This window comes from Chamaea fasciata, unplaced genomic scaffold, assembly GCF_029207755.1.
Source record: "Chamaea fasciata isolate MVZ Bird 193981 ecotype frontalis unplaced genomic scaffold, bChaFas1.0.hap1 SCAF_1, whole genome shotgun sequence".
In the NCBI taxonomy this organism is placed as follows: Eukaryota; Metazoa; Chordata; class Aves; order Passeriformes; family Sylviidae; genus Chamaea; species Chamaea fasciata.
In genome coordinates this window covers 150,862,651-150,887,518 of record NW_027094086.1, presented here as the reverse complement: position 1 = coordinate 150,887,518, position 24,868 = coordinate 150,862,651, and the positions used below count along the sequence as shown (strand labels likewise).

Below are 24,868 nucleotides of genomic sequence, written 5' to 3'. Positions count from 1 at the left end.
ATTTCTTGCACAAATTCTACACATATAGCTCTACCTGTTCTATCTGGGAATGTTTAGTAAGGCTACATTGTTTTTGTAATGTCTAAAGCTTTTAACTACCTTTGCAAAAGGCAATGCCACTGAACTTTAAACCAGGCTTTAGGCCCTTTTCTTACTAACTAATTCAGTCTCTTATTTACTAAGCCACTTAAAAAATGCTCTACTTATTTAAAACCAAACTTTCATTTCTACCTCATGTCCGTGTGGATTTATGCATTTTAGTTTCTCTGAAGGTTTTAATTCAGCCCTCACATCTTTGGACACCCCTGGGCCTGTGTGGATGGGGCCCAGGAGAATTTTGCACCCCAAGACTCTGCTTGTTGTTCATAGATGGCAGGGGAGACTCAGAGAGGCTCCAGTTTCCACACAGAGCTGTTTTCCCATATATCCCTTGTCCTCTTCTCCCTGCAGAGCTTCGTGCTGCCACTCAGGAGAGCCCATCAGCTGCCCCTGAAGAAGAGAGTGAAGTGATCACACCTCCTGAGCCCTTCCCAACCTACCAGACCTACGCCTTCCAAACCGAGATCAAAAGGTAGAGGATCCAGTTGAGTTCCTAATGACCCAGAGGGAAATCCCACATGTGATGGAGCAGCTCTCCTACAAAGAAAGACTGAGAAAATCGGGGTTGTTCAGCCTGGAGAAGAGAAGCTTCAGGGTGGCCTAACTGCACCTTCCAGTACCTGAAGGGAGCCTACAAGAAAGATGGAGAGGGGCTTTCTATAAGGAGATTTAGGGATAGGACAAGGGGATGGATTCAAACTGAAAGAGAGTCGGTTTAGATTTGATATTAGGAAAAAGAATTGGTCCCTGTGAGGGTGGGGAGGCCCTGACACAGGTTGTCCAGAGAAGTTGTGGCTTGCCCCATCTCTGGAAGTGCTCAAGGCCAGGTTGTTTTACCACTCTTACTGTAAAAAAACCCCAACTTCTTCCTCATATCTGGTCTAAATCAACCCTCTTAATTTAACACCATCCCCTCTTGTCCTGTCACAACAGACATGCTGGGCAGGGGGGCAGCCACTCGATTTATCATGAAATGAGCCCAGACAAAGTTTCTTGTCCTTGCTGCACCAGCCTTTGCAGAAAACACTTCAGTCAGGGTGCTGGGATTCAACTTTCTCAGCCTGGAAGAAAGACACTGATTTCTGTTGCCAGCAGGGGAAGGTAGTTCTCTTGCTCTCTCCTCTCTCCAGAGGAATTAAGCTCTCACTCCTGTAATTTAAAGTGACTGTACAGTTTAAAGACACAGGAGGATGTGCAAACTGTGACAGCAGATGCAACAATCCCCCATCAGGCACAGATGAAGAATAGCCTGGTATCCTGGTGGTTTTAAAGAACAGGAGAGAAGCTTAAGGTGCCTTTTGTGTTCTTTTGTACCAGGGGCCGATTCAGCATCGTCCGGCAGTGCCGGGAGAAGGTGAGCGGCAAGGCTTTGGCCGCTAAAATCATCCCTTACTGGCAGGAGGACAAACAGGCTGTGCTGCTGGAATACCAGGTGCTGAGGAAGCTCCACCACACAAACATAGCCCAGCTGAAGGGCGCCTACGTCAGCCCCCGGCACCTGGTGCTGATCCAGGAGATGTGTGTGGGGCCAGAGCTGCTCCACTCCTTGGCATTACGGTAAGAACAAGAGGGAAGAGTTTTCCAGTCAGGGCTGCTGGTGGGAGGAAGAAACTGATACAGTCTCTACTCGTGGCCAGAGTGTAATGAGCCCTGTGAAGATGTACCAAGTCTGAGGGTTGACCTGCAGCCTCCCAGAGTGGCTTAATAATATTGCCAGACGGCTCCTTGGGTGTGTTTTGTCAAGCAAAGGTTTTAATAAGAGAGAAATAACAAAAAATACAGAAACAAAAGAACAAAAGCTGTGTGCAGGTGCCAGAGAAGCATCTGACACCTGACTAAGCCACCCCAAAAAGCATTGAACACCTCTGTGCTCTTTCTTAAATACTTAACGTTTTAGGAGGGACAATTTGGTTTGCTGCCAATGGAATCTAGCTGCACTTCTGAGGAACAGGTAAAGAGACCTATCAGTATTTTTATTCTGGCATTGAGCCAATTACTGTCAGGAAAGCAAAGACATGTCTGGCATTCTTCCCTTACAAGGTCCTGTACTTTGTAAGGAACCCTTTTCCTTATATAGAATCATTTGCTTGGTGTAGTGCACAAGATACCTGTTGCTTTCTCCTGACATCATCCCTCTCAATCTGTTCCAGTGTGTTGTCATTACACACAGGATTTGTAAAGCGTTTTTTCTGCATCTACTTGTGAGATCAAAAAAATTACTTGAGTTCCCTCCAGGGGGACAACTCAGGGCCACCCAGCAGAGATGTTGAAAGCAGTTTACAGTGGTTGATATGAAACTCTATCTCCCACAATGTGATACATGAAGGGTTTCCTTACACCACCACCTGTTAACCCCAGCACCATAACATGGAGGTTACTGTGGGTCAGGAAGATCCATTGTTTCTAGTTGGATTATGCTTGTTTTTTTTAACTTAGACATAGGGCAACTGAGAGGCGTTTTAAAAATTTTTACTCCATTTTCAGTCTCATGTGAAGGGTGAGACAGTACAGATGTTATCATTCGCACCATCACAATCAGAAGCCAAACTATTTCCTAATTACAATCCATTATAAGCATTTTTTGGCCTATCAGCTTTTGCCACACAATGCTGTAAATGCCTTAAAACCAATCATCTAAAATCACTCCTCATGGGTCCTACTACAGTACATCTTTCATAGTTCTATTTCTCTAAAGTATCCAGTCTTATTTGCAAGGCCACCCTTTGAAACTTGTTTCTAGTTCCATTTCTCTCTCAACAATGTCTGTCATATCCCATGGCCTTTCTAAGTCAGCATTTCTTATCTCAAAGTTTGCACAAAGATGCACAAGACTGTGCGAGCCTTCTGTCAGGCTTTGAGAATTCTCCACAAATCCATTTCCCACAGTTTCTCACAATGGCAGAAAACGGATCTGCTGAAATTCTGTGATTAAAAAAGAGGGAATTGCGGGCATCAAATCTGCTTACTCTCTTTCAGCTCTACAACACCCTGAACTTGTTGCATTTGTAAATCTGATTCACAAGGTGGACCAGCCTCTCCACACAGAGCTGATTTGCTAAACTGGAGTTGTTTCTTCTTGACTCTCAGGGGTCAGATGAGATCAGACACCCAAGGGAGGGTGAAAGTGGGTGCAGAAAGGCATTTTTGGGCATGCAGACAGGACATCTGTGTTTTCTATCCCCTTTCTCCCACCAGGACCTCGTACTCGGAGGTGGAGGTCCGAGACTACCTGTGGCAGATCCTCAGTGCCACCGAGTACCTCCATGCACACAACATCCTGCACCTGGACCTCAGGTCAGAGAACATGATCATCACTGAGCCCAACCTGCTGAAGCTCCTGGATTTTGGGAACGCACAGTTCTACACACCAGACAAATTTATTACCATGGACAAATGCTCGGACTATGTGGAAACCATGGGTGAGTAGAGCTCAGTCACAGCCACTCGGGGCTGATCTGCAACCTGGGATAAACAGAAAGACACAAACATTGGTCAGGGCAGCAGGTGGTCCCAGCAAGAAGCAAGAAAAGCCTTCCAGGTGCTTCTCTCCAGTGACGGTGTGAGTTTGTGGGAGCAGTGAGTGGTGACAGCTGTCCCACTGCAGACCACAGGGGACAGAGCTCACTGCAACACCACTCTGGCTGGCATCCATGTGTCCATTTATCCAGGGAGAAAGCATTGCTGCCATCTGCCCAGAGGTTCTCATGGTTTCACTGCAATCAGCATCCATGTGGAAGCTCCTTAACCAGCTCCCTGTCCTGGGAGCTGCCTCTTCTTCCCTCTTGGGAAGGCAGCAAAGCATAAAAGTGCCTTTGTGCTGCTCTCGGTGTGTTGGAGTGGAGCTTGCCTCACACCAGTTTACTTTTCCAGCTCCAGAACTGCTGACAGAGCAAGGAGCCCTTCCCCAGACTGATATTTGGTCCGTCGGAATCACAGCCTTCATCATGTGAGTCAGTTAATTGTTCCCTACCCTGTGAGTGGCTTTAAAATCACAATTTCAGAGAGTTAATCTCAGCTGTGCCCCTCTTTTAGCTATGCCATGGAAAGCTGGGGGATGGATGGGATGGATGGGCAACCTGTGCCAGGGCCTCAATGCCCTCACAGGGAAGAATTTCTTCCCAATATCTAATCTAAAGTTCTTCTCTTTTAATTTAATACTGTTCACCCTTGTCCTGCCACTACAAGCCCTTACTCAAAGTCCCTCTCCAGCCCTCTTGCAGCCCCTTTATGAACTGGAATGGGCTCTAATGGGCTTCAGGTCTCCCTGAAGGCTTCTCCAGGATGAACAATCCCAATTCTCTCAGCTTTTCCCCAAAGGAGACATGCTTCATCCCTCTGCTCACCTGGGTGGCTCCTCTGGACTCGCTCCAACAGCTCCACATCCTCCTCATGCTGGGAGTCCCGGAGCAGGAGGCAGCTGTTGGAGTCCAGGGCACAGGGAAAACCCCTCAAACTGCCCTAGGGGGTCCAGGATTCCTGCTGGGACCCCAGGAAAGCCTTGCCTTTGACCTTAGTCCATGGGAAAAATTGCCAACACTTATGGAGGAAAAGAGAACAACAAAAATTTAAATTAGATAGTAGTTTAGTTTGTCACACGGTGAAAATTTGTAGTTTTGGGGTTTTAGAATGGAAGTAGATAGAGGCAAGATGGAGAATTTTGGGTGGTGTCTTAAGTTCTTCTTCTACTCCATCTTCTGCTGTGATGGTGGCACAAAGACTTTGGTAGAATGTAGGCGATGAAAAAAATGGCGTGTCTAGAATTAGTAGTAATTACTGGTACAAAACTGTAAATATAGTATGTTTTAAGAGTTAATTGGCTTAGAAACTTTTAAAAGACCTTGGACACCAGGTCTCGTGCTCTTGGCAGCGGTGTCTTTCAGTGTGCTAAACCTGATGTTAGGCAGTGCACTGACCTTCAGATAAAAAACTTAATAAACACCTTTCAAGACCTAGCTGCGAGATCCGCTCTTCTTTCTAACTCTGGCACGGGACTTTGAAAAGGGAAAAAAAACGCTAATTAGGGGAATCTTGGGCTCAAAACACAAGAGGCAGCTTCATGTTTTCAATTCTCTTCTCCTGGGGCAGGTTGAGTGCCAACTACCCCATAAGCTCGGATGTGCCCTGTGAATTCCTGAGGACAGCCAGGAAGGGAAAGCTGAAGCTCACGCGGTGTTACGCGGGTCTGTCCGGGGGAGCAGTGTCCTTCCTGCAGAGCACTCTGTGCGCAAACCCTTGGTAAGAGGCTGCCTATCCTCCCAGCAGCACAGCTGGGGCAGACCCTGGGTATTGCCCCTTCTCTCCATTTGCAAGGAGCAGCAAATGGATCCCTGAGTGACCTCTCACCCTTGTCTGTCCTAGGGGAAGGCTGTCAGCCTCCGAGTGCCTTCAGAGCCCGTGGCTCCAGGAGACAGGTCTGGACAACAGGCAGCAGGCACTGGTCACCTTCCCCACCACCAAACTGAGGAATTTCCTCATGGAACGGGAAAAGAAGAGGGGCCTGCTGTGCTCCAAGTATGGCCTCATGATTGCACAGTGACATGGATGTGGTGACAGATGGGAATCACCTCTCTGTGCCCTCCTGCACCGAGTGTTTGGTACCAAAGCCTCCTGCCAAGCTGTGGTGCAGCAGCTGAGCTGGGGGAGCCGATCTCTGCCCGACCCCTCTGTGTTTTATCCCTGTGTCCTCCCTGCCAGGGGCTGTTTCTGTGTATGTGTGACTCGTGGGGGGAACTGGGACACGGGACAGTGAAGGAAGCAAACCCAACAGTGACCTTGTAACGTGCAGATTTTGTACCACTAAGAGACTTTGAAGCTGAGCTGTTCTTCCCTGGGGAGCAGGGACACGTCTACCTGGAGATGTGGCAGCAGTATCCCTGGCAAAGGCTGAGTGCTTTAATTCTTTTTAAAAATCCTGAAATGTCACGTTCCTCTTTGACCTTCAAACCCTGCTTTCCTCTGCAAAGGATGGTGTTGGCTGTGTCATTGCTTTGTGCTCATAACTCCAGTGTTCCTTTGAGTTTCTCTGCAGTGATTGATGTATCCCTCAATTTTCCGTATCAGCAGCAGTAAGAGGAAGCTTTCTCAGAGCTGTGTCTGGCTGTGTTTAGAGGAAGGAGAACAGGAAAACAATTGCTAATGCGTTACAGTTCAATACTAAAAGTGGGGCTGTTTGTCCAGGAATACTCTTTTCCAAAAGTTTAACCCATGTTGTTCCAAAACTGAAAGATGGTGCATTGTGACTCCTTCCCTTGCTGAGCATGCAGAGCAGGAATTGTGACTGAGAGCAGAGGAGCTTTCCCTGTGCTGTGGAGAGCAGGCACCAACTCAATAGACTGTAAAATTTGGAATGTTGAAGTGATATTATCTTCACTGTGTGCTACAGGAGAGAAACCCAGGGCCAGTCTGGCTTAGGGCCAGACTCTGTGCTCAGTTCTCTGGGAGGAGAGGAGAGTTACACGAGACAGACACTGCAATGAGGGCTGCCCCCCAGGAAACCTTTCAAGACTCTGAATCCTGTACAATTTAACTTCTTTCACAAATCCAGTCAGGTTTTTGTTGGCACAGGCTAGTTCTTTGCTCTTGCTGGTGCACTTTGGGATGGAAAGCTCAGTGCCAGGGAAAAACCTATCTAAACATAAAACTTCATAGCAGATTAACTCACTTGGAGCTTTCATGCTCTTCCATATATGACTTCTTTTCTTTTCTGCTTCTCACAACTGCGTGCATTTGAGCATGTCTGCGCTCTTTTATAGACTCAACACTGTTTGGTTAAATAAACAAACCATTCTGACAAGCAAATAAAGCCAGATTTCTCTGCTGAATCGTTGTTACTTTTACATCCCTTCCCCAGTCCCAATCCACATTTGTGCAGCACACATCCCTCACCCCCCAACTCTGACCTGGGCTCTTTGTGATAACCAGTATCCACTGTCTATTAACTGGGAACCACTTCCATGCAAGACATCCACACAAAAAAATCTTTTTTCTAGAGCTTTGGAAGGAGCACATCACTTGGTCAGGGATGTGATGATGACTCTGAGCTGCCCAGCTACCCCAAGGCATTCCTGGGCATGGTTTGGAGCTTGCACTGACCAGAATGTGAGAAGGAGTGAACAAACATAGAAGTGACAAAAAAATAGGTGAGAGCTGTAGATGGAGCATGGAAGGAGTGAAGAGGTGCTGGAATTGCTAATGGAAATATCAGCTGTCAAAGTCAAGCCTTACAGGTAGTTTCTGTTTTCCTTGGTTCTGCCACAACTGCTTGATAGTTTCTGCCTGAATTTCCACCACCACCGTGAGGTTGGGGCTAATGACCAGTCTGCCAGGCTGGGATAGTTTGCCTTTGACATGCAGTTACAACATCACCCTGCCCTTTGCAGAGCAAAGCAGAATCTGGATCTGATGTTTGGACATGTATGAAAATGTTTGAGTTTCATTCCTCGATGACAAATAATCACCAAAGTTCAAAGTTAGTGTCAGCAATCCACTGTTCTCCATGCAGGAGAGGCTTGGATTTGACTTCCGTAAGGAAGTGGTGAGAGCCCTAATTGTTGAATGGTAATAAAGCAAAGCAGAACATGTTGAGCAAAGTTATATCCTGCACTGATCCAGCAGATAAAACATATATTTGAGGAGTATAAGGTCACAGTGGCTGTAGCCCTTAAGGGATTGAGGTTGCTCTGTTTGGAGGCCTCATCAGATACAAGAAGTGAACCATAACCAAGAAAATTTGAAAACCCCAAGGAAATTCTTACATCTCTGGAGAGGATATTTGCTGTTCTCTGACCTTTCAGGGGTATACCACAAGCTGATGCTATCCTGCCAATGATACTTCATGTGGAAAATAAATCATCAGGTGCAGGATGTGACCAGACAAGTCTATGGGCCAGTCACCTATTTGCACCCAACCAGCCCTTTTCATCTCCTTACATCTTAATTTTCCTCTCCAAATCACCTAAATCCCTGCTTTATCCCCCTTTGGTGCCTCCCTCAAACACTCCATTATTAGAAATCCTATGCAATCCCAAATGCTCTTCCCCTGCACACGATAGGATGTCTGCCTTGCCTTGGCACGATTTCCCTTATCCCCAGCAGTGATCCAGAGAGCTGTTCCCATGACATATCTCCATGGGAGTCATGCTGGGACTGTGGGGCTGATGCTCTGCTGGGGCGGCCCTGGGAGGAACCTGGACAAACCCCTTGTTCCTTGGAAGCCCTGAATTTGGGTTCCCACTTGCCAATCTGACCCTGTGCTCCTCCTGGCTTTCAGTGGGCTGATGGCCCCTGAAAGAGGCTGGGAGTAGCCTGGCAGGGCAGGTTTTGTCTCTCTGTGCAGATTAACTTCTATCCCATAACCAACAGAACAACACAGCAGCAGCGCATGAAGTGCACGTAAAAACAAAAGCCATGATAAACATTAGGCAAACAAGATCACATCAGTGTTGGTGCTCCACGTATCTGATAACCACAGGATCAGACAATTTATCCCGTAGGTGACACCAGAACAAACACCACCAGGACTCCCCAAGTTAAAAGCGTGGCCGGAACCTGAACCGAACGTCATGGATGGGCTGCATTGTCCCGAATCCCCAGCGGCTGATGTCTATGGCTGGGATCTCCTCCTCCTCATTGACCAGCTCCAGCTCAAAGTGACTCAGCATCAAGAACACAAACAATTTCATTTCAGCAGTAGCAAAGAACCGCCCGGGACAGGTGGAAACTCCTGCCCCCCAAGGCATGTTGACAAACTTCAGCTTCTTCCCGTTTCTGTAGAAATCTTTCCTGGTTCCATCTGGGTTTACGAAACGGTCGTACTTAAATTTGCGAGGCTCCTCGTGGATTTCTGGGTTCATCTGCACGGAGATGTGTGGGAACAGAGCCACCCTGTCCCCTCTGCGGACGGTGAACTCTGTCCCACTGCTTGTCCTCAGGCTGGTGTCCTCAAGGACAGCTCTGACCAGCATTGGGGCCGCCACCAGCCTCAGGGTCTCCTCCAGGGCACTGTCCAGCAGAGGAGTCTGGTTCAGCATGTCCCTCGTGACAGTAACTGGGGGGCTTCCTGCCTTTACTTCCTGCCCACTCTCCCTCGAGACTTTATCCACCTCATCTCTCACAGCCTTCAGAGCCTCTGGATGTTTCAGCAGATACAAGAGGAGCCAGAAAGCAGTTGGGCCCGTGTTGCCTTGGGATGCCCAGAGGAGCATGAACATGAAACGGTCCTGCATGTACTCAGGGACACCATTTTCTGCCAGAAGCTGGACTTGATCACTTAGCCAGCCACTGATATTGTCCTTCTGCCGGACCTTCTTCATAGACAGTGTGTTCCAGAAGTGTCTCTTCAGCTTCTCAGCTTCTCTTTTGTCCTTGGGAGTCAACAGAGCAAAGGACAGCTGAGGGAAGAGGCGGTCGTACTTCCAAAACTCCTGGAAGAGCTGGTTGGAGTGGAGGCGATCCTGCTCTTCAGCTTTCTCCTTGTTCCCTGCCCCTCGGGGTGGCTCGGTGCCATACAAAGCCAGATATCCAGCTCTGAAGACGATGTTGTAGCAGTAGTGGAAGAGGTTTTCCTCCTGCCACACTCTCTTCTCTCCTGAGCTCAGGCTGAAAAGCAGCAGCTTCCGAAAGCTCTCCATGGTGGCTTGTGTGAGGACAGTGAGGCCATCTCCCATCAGGTGCTTTACACTTGATGCATGAACTATGCTATGAGTGGCTTCAGTGGGCTTGTAGCCAAAAACCCGCATGACCAGCTGAGCTGCATTAGTCCTAAAGTCCAGTTTAGATCGTGATTCCTTCACAATGCTGCCAAAGCAGAAGGGATCCATCACAAAGGTGAAGTAATAGCCACCGATCAGCACCGTGAAAACTTCCCCATGTTTCCTCTGCATCCTTTTGAGAAACTCTGAGCTGTCCTTTCTGAATTCCAGCAGATAGCCCAGCCAGGGAATGGTACCTTTGTCCAGGGGCGGCTCATTGGGTCTCCGTCTCCGAAAAACACCCAGGACATAGAGCCCACCGAGCAGTGATGACACCAAGGTACAGAGGAGAATCACCCAGAGCACCATGAGAGCTCTGTGCCCATCCAGGAGCTGCCACTAGAGACAGGTTGGGGAGGGGACGTGCATTTTATCCTCACCCAGCAGCTGATAGGCAGATGCAGAGCTGATAACGTCTGTCCTCATTGGCTGCAAGTGTTTGCCTTGCCCCTGCTGTGTGCTCCAGAACGAACTTGTCCCTGCATGAACAGAGATTTTTAAGGGGGAAGGTATGTTGGAATCCTGCTGGAGTATCCATGTTGTGTTAGGGGGATGGGTTTTGGCATGAGGCAAATTCCCTTCTCTAGGCTGCATGGAGCCCAGTTTTTGAAGGGAAAATGTTCAGAGAATTCAGTCTCCCACTCTGTGATTTCTGTCTTTAAGACCAGGCTATAAACACCCACTGAAAAAAATGAAGCCAAGAGTGGATTTTGGAAATGCTACTGGAAATGAGCACAGGACCGAGGGAAGGGGTCACAGCTGAAGTGATTTGGTCTCAAAAGCCAAGAGAAGGGAAATTCTCTGACATTTCCATGTTCTCCACAGCACATGGCATCCCAGGAGTGCTCTGCCAATGAAGAGTGGAAGTGCTACTGCTCTGTCTGAGTGCATAGCAAAGCAGCTGAGCTGCCTCACGAGAGAGGAGAGCTTGAGTCACTGCATTTGCTTGGCACCAGGGGAGCCCAGAGCCTTCAAATGACCCACCCAGCCCCTGGCTAGGGAGCAGTGCCCTTAGTGACCACAGCACTTCTGCTTTACCCACTTTCCCTTCCGCTTCTTGAACTTCCCTGCTACCTCTCTCCAAGTAGAGTCTGGGGACAATGTCAGAGACCCTGTGTCCCATGTGGCACTGCTCCTCTGGGTGCTGCCACCCTGATCTACCCAGACTGTCACCACAGCCTGTCCCAGCTGCTGCTACTTGGACCCTTTCTCATGCAGGATGGAGTGACATTAACTCCCCTCTATTTCCTCACCTTTGCTCTTCCCCAGAGCATCCCATCATAAGTTTACCACAGTCCCAAGAGCCTTTCTCTGTCTGGGATCACAATCTTCATCTTCTTTTTAGCTTCCCAGCTGCTGTCCCTTTCAATGTTCCCTCAACTGACCTGACCCGTGGAGTGAAGGCCACATCATAGGATCAGATAAATATTTATTCTGGCTTTGTTTTTTCTAAGAAAAGTTCCCAACCTTACCATTCTGGAAAAAAAACAAAAAAGCACTGTAGCAATGTTGGGAAGAAAAACAACAGCCATGATCAACTCAAAGCCCTTCTCAGTCCAGTAACCTTATGTAGTAATAAAATAAATGTGATGAGTGCTTTCTCTTAAATTAATAATTTTATTTGTACAACTCTAGGCAACTTCCAGACTTAATAGGTTTTCAGGATGGAAAGGGACCATTTAAGGTTCAGGAGCATTTGGGGTGAATAGTGCCTTCAGATAAAAGTCAGCAAACTCAGAACCTTGAACTTCAAAGCTGCACTGGGTAATTAGGATTGACCATCAGCTCTCTGTGCTCTTCTGTTCAGGCCATGCTCTCACTCCGCAGTGTTTCAAAGCCAAAATTTACATCACAGGTGGTATCCATGGATGGTATTCGTGGATCTTTTTTATCTTGTCAAACCTGATCTTGGAAGGCAAATATCTCCACCACTGTTCTGCTGAGCCTGCTTTTTATCTCTTTCTTACTGATTGTTACTGGTTTGAACTTTGCCCTGATCAAACTGGTCTCAAATTGGCTCGTGATCGAACTGACCTCTAGCCAAGGCTCTGCCCCTTGGAGAGTCACAGTTTCCTGTTGCAATAGGACACGAAATAAAGATGCTAGACTCCAGTCAGGAGGCAGTAGAAATCAGAAGGTTTTATTTACAATTCATTCAGCTCTTTTATAACATGCTGCACTAAGAAGGCACATTATTGGTCCATAGGACTGACACCTCTCCCATTGGCTAAGTGACAGAAATAGCAAACAACACCTGTTGTTATGGGAAAGAAATATTGTTTACACAAGGTTGTTTTGGGAAAAAGAAAACTGTTGAAAAGTTGCCTTTGGGAAGAGCTAGCAATGCTCAGGTTCAGAAAATATCAGGTCTACAGTTCCCTGCTCAGCAAGTCTGAGTGTGGCACATCTCATAATCACAGAGAACATCTCAGCTTAAAAGGTGTCCAGTCCTTTCTGTAGAAAACAAGATTGTCCTGGTTAAATCACCTGGCAGATGGTAAGATCCAGGAGAAGCAAAGCCAACCCCTGGCAGTGTTTCTGGCCTGATGGATAAGCATGGAAGTCCATTCCTCAGCACATGCCAGGGAGGTGGAAAATCTCTTCACAAGGTTCAGTTTGTATTTTTTAAGGCACAACATTGAGAAATCTGCTCCTTTATTTGCTACTGCCTCACATACTCCAGATGGGAACTGGGTTTCTTCCACTAGAGTAAATCCAGGACAATCCTTCCATAATAGTTCCACTTGCAATAGAAACAGATCCCACATGTACTTTTCCAATCCCAGTATGGAAAATCCTCATCTCAAGGTTGTGGCTAGGATGAACTCTCTGGTTATACAGTGCCATGGGCTCACACCAACTCCATCATGGACAGGGCTGGTAAAATGCAGCACAGAGGGCACACACATAATGTAAATACTGTAAATACTGTAAATAATGTAAATAATGTAAATATTTATTATGCATTTGTGAAGCTCAGCATTTCTATCTCAGCTGCGTATCTGCTGCAAGATGGGCTCGTCTGGGAGTCCTGGATGGGAAAGAAAGTGCCTCTCCTGAAAATGGCCTGAGGTATCTTCCACAAATATGCCCTGAACCGTTTCTTCACAAAAGCATAGAGCAAGGGGTTGAGACAGCAGTGGACAAAGGACAAGCTCTCCGTGATCTGCAGAGCATAGTCCAGTTTCCTACTGCTTTCACAGCTCCTGATCACACCGACATCTTGCAGGGAGTGGAGGATGAGCACAACGTTGTAAGGACACCACAGCACAAAGAAAACCCCCACCAGAGCAAGGACTAAGCAGAGAGCTCTCCTGGAGCCAGGTATCTGTGAGGTGTGGAGGACACACACGATGCGGGAGTAGCAGAACGTCATGAAGAGGAAGGGCAGAAGGAATCCCAGGATGTTTTGAATCACCCGAAAGACAACTTTCCAAAATAAGTGTTCCTGGCCATAATCCTGGGTGCACATGATGGTTTTGTTGTTAATTTGCCTTGTGCTGGTGAAGAGGCCATCGGGAATGGAGAGAGCTATGGAAAGGATCCACATCACCAACAAGACGAGGATGGAATTCCTCCACACCGTGGAGCTGCGAGGAGAGCAAGCATGAACTATCTGCAGATACATGTCCAGGCTCATGCAGCTCACAAAGAAGATGCCACTGTAGAAGTTCAGAGTGTACGTGACGTTTAAGAATGGGCACAGGATGTCCCAGGTGACCCACTGAGAAATGTACAGAGCCCAGAAAGGAAGGGTGAGTAGCAGGAAAAAGTCTGAAACCACCAGGTTCAGCAGATACAGCTCAGTCATCTTCTTCTTCTTCTTGATGTACATGAGGAGGACAATAAACAGGAGGGCATTCCCAACCATTCCAATCAGGAAGATGATGGTGTAAAATGATGGCAGGAAGACCCTGCTGAAGGAGATCACCTCCTCTTTGGTGCAGAGGCCATAGAGCCCATAGTCCTCCTCATCCAGGTACTCGTACGGGTACTCACTCATATTGGCAGCATCCTGCCACGTGTCTGTGGTTGTTACTGTCACTCCTGAGGTTTTGTTTGACCAGCGGCTGCCTAGGAGCAAGGGAAAGGGATCAAAGTGTTATTCCAATTCACACAGGAAGCAAACATCACAACACAGAGGGTTTTTCTTCAGCTCAAAGAATCATGGAATGGTTTGGTGTGGAAAAGACTTTCAAGATCATCTCGTTCCACCCCCTGCCATTTGCAGGGACACGTTCCACTATCCCAGGTTGCCCCAAGCCCTGTCCAGCCTGATCTTGCACACTTCCAGGGATCCAGGGGCAGCCACAGCTTCTCTGGGCACCCTGTGCCAGGGCCTCATGGCAAAGAACTTCCTCCTAGTATTTGATCCAACCCTACCCTCTTTCAGTTTGAAGCCCTTCCCCCTTTTCCTGTCACTCCATGTAAAAAGCCCTTTTTTGTCTCTCTTGCAGGCTCCCTTCAGGTACTGGAATTTCACGGTTTTAAATTTCTGCCACTGCCTGGTGAGTATTTTGTGTCCTGAACACCTTGGCCTTTGGCTAAGCATGGGGATAGCTGTCTACATGTACATATATTAAAAAAAAAAAACAAAAAAAAACAAACCAAACAACAAAACCCACGAAACAAAACGAAACTCCAAAATTAATTCTGCTTTCCTTACTCAGTCACATAAAACTCAAAAATGAATGAGCATGGTTTCCTCTCACATGAGTCACTTCTTCCTCTTGACACCACCACAAGCTTTTAGTGGAGTTTCTGCTCCAAATTACAGGAAATCCACCACCACAGCTCACTGTCAGCTGCTTATATTCACCTGGGTCACTACTAAGAAAGCAGCATCTCAATTCTTGGTAAAAGAACCTGCCACCAGCACCTGTATGTCAGTAGGGCTGTTCCCAGAGGGGAAATGCTGAACATCTATCTCTCTGCTCCTGGGAGGACACTGACCCCTCTCCATGCCTACTCTAGGACAACAAGACATGGATTCTGGTAAAAGGCATTAGTAAGTGGAAAATAGAGAATCCATAGGATCCCAGAATGGTTTGGGACCTTGAAGATCATCTTGTTCCAACCCTTCTGCCCTGGGAAGAGACACTTTTCATTATCCCAGGCTGCTCGAAGACTCATCCAAGGCGAGGACATGGAGACACCGCAATCCAGTCCTGAATTATGGTGAGAGGGAGAGATTCAGCTGGAAGAAAATTGCTGGAATCAATTCTGCATGAGAAAAGGCAGGAGACAACCCCTGCAGTGGTCACTCCCTGGAACTGTGGGCGTCAGTGTCTAGATAGCTGCAGCCCAGATTTCAGGAAATGGTGAGTGATTGGGAGCCTCCTACTTTTGAGATCTGATTTTCAGGAAAAAAGCTGGTGCTGTTAATCAAGGTTAATCTTCAGATTCTGACAGCAAAACAAAGAACAGTTTTGCAAAAAGTCGTGTAAACACCCCTCCACCCCTAAACCACACGTTTTTTGAGCCACGGCCTAAGCCACCCATATTTTCCCTGGGGCTCATTTTCCAGCAATGCCAAACAGGCCTGGCTGTGTAGCTCCAGTCTCTCCTCGAGCACCTGTTTCTCCCTGCAGAGATCTGCAATCACTCAGAAATGAGAACATGAAGCTGTTGGTCCCTGGCTGTGCTGTGCATCCCAACGAGGACATATCCCACGGTGGATCTGCAGGTTTTAGGGATGGCTCCCTCCCTACAAACACACAGGGAAAGGGGAGCCCCTCCACCCCACAGGCTCAGAGTGGTTGTGCAGCTGTCAGGGGTGAAGCTCAGGACGTGCCTGCTGCAGTCCCATGACTGAAATTGCTTAAATACCCATTCCAGGCAGTTCCAGACAGCTGAAAAGAAAAGAAAAATGGGTTTGAGCTGGATTGAAGTGTTTTCGTGCCGTCTCAGAGTTCTTTTCCAAGGGCTGGAGAGAACTTCAGACAAAGCAGTGGGAGAGCAGGAATCTGCCATGGGAAAGTGCCGCAAAAAGACTTGTCTGGGAATAAGCCTTTTAAAATTTCTTTTCTATATCATATTTAGAGGAAATTCGCCCTCAGCTGGGACTGCAGGCCTTCGACAGGAAACCAAAACCGCCCACCCTGCGGATCACAGCAACACCCGAGACTCCTAAACACCTTCCCCCTCGCACCCCCTCTGCCCACACCAGGACAAACCATTCCCAAAATTTGCATTTGAGGTCTATTCCGGCCCACTGAGATGCCTTTTCTCCCTCTGCCACATCCTTCTTCCTTCACATTATCTCGGCACTGGCGTCCACATCCCCATCCCGTAGCTCAGAGTGGAAGGGAGGGCTGAGCTCAGGAATTCATCCCAATCCCAAACTGGCTACCTTTCAAAACCAAAGAGAACCTTGCCAGGTTTCTTCTGTGGCTTTGTCTACAAGCAAGAAGCAGAAAAGGCACTTACAGGAGCTCCTCCTGTTTCCATCCTGCCAGAAGCTTGAACCAGGCTTTTAGGAACTTCTTTCACTTGAGAAAGAGGACAGTCAGGAAATGTGAGCTCCGCGTAACTTCCCTGATTTTGTTTTGTTTTTCCTGATGTTGATCATTCCCTGGCAGCACTGGAAGGATGATCTCCACCCTGTGTTTGCGCACATCTACAACAGCTCCCAGGGCTGAGACCCTGCTGTAAAAAAACATGTGTTTTCCAGGAAATCTGAACAACCCACATGCCACCTTGGATGCTTCAGGATCCTCATCCCCTGGCCTCTGCCAAAGGTGCTTCTGATGAAGTGGTTCATTGGAGGAGTTTTTGGGCATTCAGCATGGGTGAGTGGTTACACTCCTGCTCGTTTCCTCATCTCACCAACAAACAGGGCCATGGGAGCACCCTGGCTGTGCCAAAGCTTCCCCTGTGCCAATCCCAGTGTGTTTTATACACCCCAAACCACCCTGGTGAAAACAGGAGAGCAGAGCAGCAGTGATGGCCACAGCTCCACATCCAACCTGCCCTGTGGCAGGTGGATCCACAGAGAGAAATCTGTGTTATTTTTACCCATTTCCATGTTTGCCACCATCAGCTGCTGCTGCACTTAAAATATACCCTATAATAAATAAATATTATTATAATGTGTGTGCAACACACCCATTAGCAGAGAGCAAGAAGCCACTTGTAGAGCTGAGACACTGGACAAACACACAGGGAAGCTGCAGGTGACAGAGGTTTCATTAGGCCAGCATTTAAAATGAAATAAGTTTTTGTTTTTAATTGAGTTTCTGCCCTGAAGCAGAGAATTAAACGTGCCTCTGAGAGTCACTGGACAAAGTGGCCTTCACTGTAATTTATTACAAGATTTTAACTCAATTTCGGGGCTGGTAATTGCATAGATTTTTTGTTTCCTTCCAGACTGCAGGGCCCTAATGGCTTTGGCAATTAAGGTAACCAGATTAGGGGTAATGGGCAGCACATTTAGAGAGATGTAGCTCTTCTCTGAGCCACTTTATTTTGTGCTGCCCAAAATGCCACATGTCGGTGGCAGAGTGACCCTGCAGGAGCAGCAGCTCCGTCTTCCCCCACCTCGGAGATGGGGAGGTACAAACACCACACAGGAGCACTGGGTTTAGAGACAAAAGGATTTATCTTTGCTGTTTTGCTCTGACGACCTGTTCTCAGATTTAGGAGAAGGTTTTAGGCATCTTTTGGATCCCAGTGGATTCTTCTTCCTCTTCCAGGGTACATTTAAAGTCAGCAGCAATTCCTAGGTTGTCTTTGGGCATCAAAATCCTGGCACACAGTGGGGGTAAAACAAGGTCTGCTTGAAAGCTGAAATATGGGAAAACATAGTCAATGACATAATTCAGTGGGAAGAAAATCAGACTGAGGGAAAGCCAGAGAAGCTGTGGCTGTCCCATTACTGGAAGTCTTCCAAGTTGGATGGGGCTTGGAGCAACCTGGTTATGTGGAAGGTGTTGGCAGGGGGTGGAATGCGATGATTTAAGGTCCCTTCCAACCCAAACCACTCCATGATTCTGACATCAAGTGGAAGCTCTTCAGCAAAGGATGGAAGTAAGAGCCCAAATTTCACAGTATCTCAGAAGGGTTTGGGTTGGAAGGGACCTTAAAGACCATCTCATTTAATAGGGAAAATGTATGCTGATGTCTTTACAAACAATTCCATAGGTGAAGGGATGGCTGTTAACGGCTTTGAAATGGGGCTTAATGTCTCTACCGACTTTCAGCAGCAGGTTTGTTACAGAGCCCAGTTTGACTCCTGAAACAGCCAAATGGGGCTGCACAAACCTGAGTTTCCAAACTTTGGGGGTAAATAACGTATTCAAGGGAGGACATGTGGCAGGTGGTTGGGGAAGGCTGCACCTTCCTGGTACCTTGGCCAGTGAGGGAAGGAAGAGGGCAACGAGTGGAGTTTGGGATAAAAGGCCCTCCCAAACCTCGAGAGAGAAAACTGCGTGGAGGTGTGCCACAGTGGCCTCTGTCCCTTTATCTGAATAAAGCTGCACGACTTCTCTGTTTCCTTTATGGACACTGGCTTTTCCCAGCGGGATTTCCCCCACACATCCCACCCCTACCATGAGCAGGGACACCTTCCACTATCCCAGGATGCTCCAAGCCCTGTCCAACCTGGCCTTGGGCACTTCCAGGGATCCAGGGGAGTGGATTCCCACAGCTTCTCTGGGCAAAATGCGCTGGGGCCTCACCACCCTCACGGGGAAAAATCTTTTCGCAATATCAAATCTAAAGCTCTTCCCTTTCAACTGAAAACTGCTCGCCCTTGTCCTGTCACTCCATGGCAGACAAGCTGCAGAAGCCACCGGCAGCAGGTTTTTTCCGCCCTGCAGACGATGCCGGACGCGCAGTTTTGGGGTTAAACCAGAGCCCGGCCCCGCCCGGCTCCCGGCACCGCGGACACGCACAGGCCGCGACTGAGGCCGGGCTGGGCCCCGCAGCGCCCCCTGCCGGCCGCCCCGCTCCACCGCCTCCCCGCCGCAATGCGGAGCGCCGCGCGCTGACGTCACCGCCCGCCCCGCCCCCGAACCCGTATATGGAAGCATTGGCCGCGGCCACGCTCCGGATTGGCTGCCGGCGGGCGCGCGGGCGCGCGGCACGCTGGGAGTTGTGGTCCGGGTCGAAGGGCGGGGCGGAAGCGGCCAATAAGAGGCGGGGGCGGGGCCAGGCGCGGCAGACGCCGGCCGGTTTCGGAGGAGCGCGGTGAGAGCCGGGCTTGGGGCGGGCGGGACCCGCGGCACAGCCGGGACACAGCCAGACTTCTGCAGGGGGGTGCGGGTGCCTGCGGCTGGAGCGAGGACGGGCTCCTGTGTGGGGTGAAAGTGACTGGGGCAGGAGTGGAGCAGAGGCCCCGTGTGGGGTGTGGGGGCGTGGGGCAGAAGGCCGGAGTGCCGTGAAGGTGCCTGGGGCCGCAGTGGGGAAGAGTCCCCATGTAGGGTGCGGGGGGCTGGAGTGGGGAAGGTTCCCCGTGTGGAGCTGGGCAGGCGGAAAGCAGCCTGGGGGTACCCAGGACTTCCCTCTTGCCGAGAGGGATGCTGGGACTTGTCACTTCCCACCCGTGGTGTGTCCTCTCAGTGTCTCCCGCAGGTGATACCGGTCACACAGGTGCCCTGACCTCCCTCTTCGGTGTCGCAAGGTCAGGGCAGTCGGGCCGTGTGTTTCACCCCGTTTCTTCTGCCCTGTGCCCATCTAGGTCTGAGCTGAAGGTCACAGAAAGTTCTCGTGGTGAATGAATTGTTTCACTTTTAATATAATTTTCCTGTGTAAATCTCACCTCTGGCTGTCTCCTCCTCTGCTGAGTGACAGGGTACTCTTGTTCCCTTCTCTAAATGAGTCACGCTAAAATTATAGTTTACATTTAGGAAATGAGAATGGTTGTAGCAGGCGCAGAGAGACCAAATCCTTTGGCCTTGTAGAGGAAATGGTTTGAGAACCAGTCAGTCTGCTCACATGGGTGTACACGAAATGCTGATTAACCAATGAGCACAGCCACCTCTGAGATGTCTCTTCTGCCTATGGTTACTGGCACCTGCTTAATGAAATTCTTCTTGGTTTATTCCGAGAGCTTAGAGCCTTTCCACGTGCCCCTGAGCTGTGTTTTGCCGTTGGTGGCAAAGCTGAAGAATAGCAGTAGAGATTTTTCTAGCAGGGCCGTCTGTGGTGTCACTGGCAGAAGTTGTCGTTAACTGAATGATGTTTAAGCCAAGCACTGAGAAGGGAACAGGTCTTGGTGTAATCCATGCAGTTCCCAGCACAAAAAGCTGGGAAGTTCTGGAGGATGGTCTCACTTTGGTGATGATGGTTCTGTGAGTGGAGCCCTTCTCAGGGCTGTTGCTGCTTTTAGTTTTTTCGGGAGGAAGGTGAGAAATCACCTGTGGATGACTTCTCCTGATGTGACCCCACACGAGTGTGCACCTATTGAGGGCTTCAGGACTTGCTCCTGCTCCTCGGTGGTGGCTGTTCTCCATCCCTGTGTTCTGTATCAGGAATTTGGAATTAGCTGTTGTGGGATAGGCTGTGGTGAGTGAGGAGCTGCCAGGCAGGCCTGACCTTGTGCAGCAGCTCGTGCTTCCCAACCCGACTGCTGTGGCTGCTGCTCTTGGCAGGGAATGAGGGGCAAGAAGTGAACTTTGCTGAGGTCAGAACTGCCATAAAGGACCGGCCTGCGAAAGCCAAGCGGAGCAGTGAGGCATGGAATTCCTAAAAGGAAAGGCAGGCACTGACCAAAACTTTCTGTGGCTGCCTGTGGGCATGGGAGGGAGTCACTGGGATCTGTAATGGTGTGGAAACAGATGGCAGAAATTTGTTGCTTTCCTACTTTATTTGGTTTTGTTTTGTTCTTACCTCTGCTGGTAAGCAACAATCCTGCTTCCCAAGACTTCACTTGAATTAAATCATCTCTCCATGGCGCCTGTTCTTGTGTCTCACTACCTGGATATTTGTGACTGGTGGAATACACAAGGGATTTTCTTTTCCTGAAGATTCTCTTTATTTGGGGTTTCCAAAACCTGAAGGGAGGCTCTTTGTCTTCACAGCCGCCATGTCACCCAGCCAGGAATCCGTTTTCCCTGAGTATGAGACAGAGACCAGCCAGACCTCGAAGCTGATAAAAAAATTTAAGGAGACGCCGTTTGTGCCCATTGGTGAGTTCAGAAATTGAGAAATGTGTTTGCACAGTCGGTGTGGGAAACACCATCACTGTTCACCTTTTTTCTGTGAACAGGAAATTACTTAGAAATTACTTCCCCTTAGCTGTGCTACAAGAAGGAGGGAAATTAATGAGGTCTGTTACCTTACATAAAAAACTCAGATCCTACAACTGTAAGAAAAACCCCAAACCAAGAAAGCCTGAAAGGCTTTTTAGGTGAGGCTAGAAAACATGTGAAGGTGATGCTGTCAAGTTGTTAAGGAGTGTATTATGCAGCTGTTCTGGAGCTCAGTTCCTGGGAATTATGTGACCATTACAAAGTGACTTAAAAGCTATCAAAATACAAACTAGAAGGATTAAAATTACTGTCTGGTAAACGTTTCAGCCCTCTGCTGCCATCACTTAGTTTAAAATGCATTTTTTTAGTATCTTTTATGTTACCCCAGCTTGAGGAAGTTGTTAAAGTCCTCAGCCTCTCTGCTGAGATTCCCAAAAAGCTTCTGAGGAGAGCAGGGATCACCTTTTGTCTGACACAAGACACGTTTTGATTTCCAGCCACCTTAAATGGAGAGCAGCGGGGTCACTCGGGGTGAACTGTTCCCAGCGTTTGCCAGCAGATCTCCGTCACTGTTTCTGTGGTCACTGGACTTTGTCTCCACCTTGCTGGGCTGTACTGTGAACTCCAGGAGTTCCAGTTCCCTGAAGCAGATTGGCAGAACTCACCTTTGACCTGTGTCCGAGCTGGGTTGAAGGCCCTAAAACTCTTAATTGGTGTTTAATGAGAGTGAGTTGAGTGTTTACAGCTTCCTAGTGGCACTGGTAATGCCCTGGCTCAGGGAAGACAAACTGCCTGTGCTCTGCTCACTGAAATATACACAGCACTTAAAACTTGGCATCCACCTATGAACTGTGCAAATTATCCTAAAAATGGAATGAAAGAGATGAATTGGAAAAGTTTGTGCATTTCTGCTGTGTATTCTCTGAGAGCATCAGTGTTGGAGCTGGCAAAGCTGGGGCTGTTTGCTCTGCTGAAGCAGAATTCACTATCAGTGAATTCTGGCCCTGGGAAAGAGACCTGGCAGAGCCTCCCTCCTCACCGCTTGGGGACAATAACATGTGACTTGTCCTGTCCTGGTGGCACCTGGCCAAATGTGACAACACCCAAAATAGCAACTGCAGCAGACAGTGGATACATCGGGGAGCATCCCCACAGGGAGACTGAGCATCAGCTGAGTGGGGGTCTTGGATGTGAGTGTCCATGCAGGAAAGGAGGTGCGAGGAGCCCTGGTTCTGTCTGAAAAATATCCAGGGATTTCTGACACCTTGAGCTGCTCCTCTGGTATTTTAATGCTGGTGGCAATCTCTTGCTTTTCCCTGCACTGACTTGTGCATCGAATGAGGTGGCACTGGAGTGGACCCAGGATTTACCACTGCACAAAACCAGAGTGATTAGACCAAAACAGGCTTATTTTTAGGATGAGAGAGAATGGGCTCAGGTTGTGCCAGGGGAGGTTTAGACTGGATATTAGAAAACATTTCTTCGAGGAAAGGGCTGCCCAGGGCAGTGGTGGAATCACCATCTGTGTAGGGATTGAAAAATTGTATAGATGTGACACTTGGGGACGCGGATTAGTGGTGGCAGTTGTGGGGGAGTGGTTGGACTCAGTGATCTCAAGGGTCTTTTCCAACCTGAACAGCTCAGTGATTCGCAGGCTGTTCTGTTTAGGTGGGTCCCTTCTCTCCTCCTGGTGCCCTGGATCTCCCCTCAGAGCCATGGTCTCCTTGCCTTGCAGGGATGGGTGGCTTTGCTGCCGTGGTTGCCTACGGGCTGTACAAGCTGAAGCACAGAGGTGACATGAAAATGTCCCTTCACCTGATCCACATGCGTGTGGCAGCCCAGGGCTTCGCCGTGGGAGCCCTGACGTGTGGTGAGTACGGAATGGGAGCCATCCTTGGGAGTGGCAAACCATGGAGAGCCTCTTGTGTCTCTCCCAGTGGATAATGCAGCTGGCATGGCTGGGTGGAAGCATCCAGAAGGTTTATTTCAGGATGTTTGTGCTCCTTATTGGTGCTCGATCAGTCTTTCTGGAGTAATCTGATTTTACATACTTGAATATCTAATTTCAGAGTAACAATTTTGATTATGTCTAGACATGGAATGTGAGGTTCTGCATCTCTGCCCTTACAGGCCAAAAAACCCCAAACATTAATATTTTCCCTCATAAATATGCCGCCGTTTCTGAATTTAATACACTGGAAAATCTACAACATGTGTAGACCACAATGTTATATATATTTTTAGTATATATTTATATGGATATCTATTTTTTCAGGACTGGACTTGTCTCTGAATGTACAGGAACACTGTGCCTGTACATCCCAGGTCTCATCTGTGTGTAAATGTACATCCCATGAAACACTGTCTGTCCATACTGCATTCCCAGCAGGAACAACAGAAAAGCTTGACTTGGGCCACAAAATCAACTAGAATTAGCTCAGGGTCTGCATTTTCATAAATAGTATATTTTCATACGCAGTTTCTCTGTATACGAAGAATTTTGTTGTGTTCATCACTGCTATTAAAAAAATGCATCTGAGGAGGAAAGGAAATTCTGTCTTGCTGAGAACTGTTCAGATTTTGAAACCCATTATTTCTTATTTAACACGGTTCTTTAATTGTGCTTTTCTTCCTGCCTTGCAGGCGTGCTGTATTCCATGTTCCGGGATTACGTGGTGAAGCCCAAGGAATAGTGGAAAGCTGTCTGAAATCCCTGTCCTGGTGGTGGCCTGTGTACTGCAGCTCCAAACCTCCTATCGAGGGGTTCTTGAGGAAAACAAATAATAGATGGCATTAGAGAATTGTTCTATTTTGTGTATGGTACACTGTGCTGAACCTGGCAGCCTCAGAATGTGCCCCGGGGGAACGGGTATTGGGGTCTGGGTCTCCCTGATTGACACCACCACATCCCAGTTTTTGGGGGATATCGTGGAGTGCAATCCCTCTATCTTCCCCTTCAACTCAGTCCTAAAACTGATGACTTCTTTTGCTGTTGTTGCCCAAAACCATGATGTCTGAACTGGCTTCTGTCAGGGAATGTCAGGAACACCTTGCTGTCATTTTCTATCCTCTGCCTCCAACTTTGTAATTTAGAAGCTTCCAGTAGCACTAAATGACTTCTAAAATATTAAGAGATATATATAAACATCTATTTTTTTTATTTAAGGCATGAGATAACTATGTTGCAGCTATTTAAATGTTATATTTATTCATTGTTAACGAAGGCACAGGCTCCCTATTTTTTGCTATATCAGACCCTTGGACTAAGATATTTTGTAACTGTATTTACAGTGTTCTTCTGAATAACATCTAAATGTAACATTTAAAATATATATTGTGAAAACTTAATTGGGTGGTTTAATGCAATTAAGACCTTAATTGGGTGGTTTAATGCTTTTAAAGTGTATGACATAGCTGATTTCTGCAGTACTGTTTCCCGCAGAAAATTTTAAACCATTTAAATCTGAAAAGCCCCCCATCACCTTTGAGGTGTTAAAGTCCTTGTCTGTAAGTTATTTTACACCCAGACTCCTTGTACTTCCAACAGCAGTCGCAAAAATAAAAGCCAGTTTCTAAAAAAGCACATATTGTCCTGTTAGCTGACATTCCATGGTGACAGGCGGAGATGTTACAGATACCACAAGGTACAAACTGCACCTGTCTGTGACCTGTTGTACAGAGCGGGGGGGGGGGAGATTAAACATGAATAAAAGTGAGCAGTGGAGGTAACAATTGTTTTCCTATGGATTTGTCGGGGAGGAACTCCCATCCCTTTGCACAGGGATGATATTTAATAAAAAATCACCTGAGGAGGGTGCAGCGTTCCTG

At 48.0% G+C, this 24,868-nt stretch overlaps 4 protein-coding genes across 6 annotated transcripts in view; 2 read left to right on the top strand and 2 right to left on the bottom strand.

The window, feature by feature from the left end:
- OBSCN (obscurin, cytoskeletal calmodulin and titin-interacting RhoGEF) overlaps nt 1–7,008 on the top strand; it is a 182,848-nt gene extending 175,840 nt beyond the window's left edge. For both annotated transcript variants that reach the window (XM_066201918.1, XM_066201928.1), the window contains 6 exons: nt 451–571; nt 1,417–1,656; nt 3,295–3,518; nt 3,970–4,045; nt 5,185–5,334; nt 5,458–7,008. In XM_066201918.1, coding sequence (XP_066058015.1) covers nt 451–571; nt 1,417–1,656; nt 3,295–3,518; nt 3,970–4,045; nt 5,185–5,334; nt 5,458–5,635 — 989 coding nt within the window. In that variant the 3' untranslated portion in view covers nt 5,636–7,008. The remainder of the gene's footprint in view (nt 1–450; nt 572–1,416; nt 1,657–3,294; nt 3,519–3,969; nt 4,046–5,184; nt 5,335–5,457) is intronic.
- Nucleotides 7,009–8,492: 1,484 nt separating this feature from the next.
- On the bottom strand, nt 8,493–10,173 carry CYP8B1 (cytochrome P450 family 8 subfamily B member 1). Its single transcript, XM_066197194.1, has one exon. It carries the CDS (start codon nt 10,155–10,157, stop codon nt 8,628–8,630), a length of 1,530 nt encoding a protein of 509 aa, XP_066053291.1. The 5' UTR covers nt 10,158–10,173; the 3' UTR covers nt 8,493–8,627.
- Nucleotides 10,174–11,968: 1,795 nt separating this feature from the next.
- ACKR2 (atypical chemokine receptor 2) lies at nt 11,969–15,489 on the bottom strand. Its single transcript, XM_066197081.1, has 2 exons — nt 15,424–15,489; nt 11,969–13,922 (listed from the first exon to the last, which is right to left on the bottom strand). The coding sequence occupies exons 1-2, from the start codon at nt 15,467–15,469 to the stop codon at nt 12,808–12,810; spliced, it is 1,161 nt and encodes a 386-aa protein (XP_066053178.1). The 5' UTR covers nt 15,470–15,489; the 3' UTR covers nt 11,969–12,807.
- A 3,498-nt stretch (nt 15,490–18,987) lies between these two features.
- On the top strand, nt 18,988–24,623 carry HIGD1A (HIG1 hypoxia inducible domain family member 1A). Of its 2 annotated transcripts, none has more exons than XM_066201906.1 (4): nt 18,988–19,037; nt 20,870–20,977; nt 22,776–22,910; nt 23,684–24,623. In XM_066201906.1, exons 2-4 carry the CDS (start codon nt 20,875–20,877, stop codon nt 23,731–23,733), a joined length of 288 nt encoding a protein of 95 aa, XP_066058003.1. In that variant the 5' UTR covers nt 18,988–19,037; nt 20,870–20,874; the 3' UTR covers nt 23,734–24,623. The 2 variants fall into 2 exon arrangements, with proteins under 2 accessions (XP_066058003.1, XP_066057994.1); XM_066201897.1 differs by lacking the exon at nt 18,988–19,037 and adding an exon at nt 19,444–19,559.
- The last annotated feature ends 245 nt before the right edge of the window (nt 24,624–24,868 follow it).

Excerpts from the sequence above, each read along its gene's own strand:
- CYP8B1 (XM_066197194.1), bottom strand. The coding sequence starts at position 10,157 with ATGGTGCTCTGGGTGATTCTCCTCTGTACCTTGGTGTCATCACTGCTC.
- ACKR2 (XM_066197081.1), bottom strand. The coding sequence starts at position 15,469 with ATGTTCTCATTTCTGAGTGATTGCAGATCTCTGCAGGGAGAAACAG. Across the intron at positions 13,923-15,423 it reads ATCTCTGCAGGGAGAAACAG|GCAGCCGCTGGTCAAACAAA; the intron begins GTGCTCGAGGAG and ends CCTTGCTCCTAG.
- HIGD1A (XM_066201906.1), top strand. The coding sequence starts at position 20,875 with ATGTCACCCAGCCAGGAATCCGTTTTCCCTGAGTATGAGACAGAGACC. Across the intron at positions 20,978-22,775 it reads GACGCCGTTTGTGCCCATTG|GGATGGGTGGCTTTGCTGCC; the intron begins GTGAGTTCAGAA and ends CTTGCCTTGCAG. Across the intron at positions 22,911-23,683 it reads CGTGGGAGCCCTGACGTGTG|GCGTGCTGTATTCCATGTTC; the intron begins GTGAGTACGGAA and ends CCTGCCTTGCAG.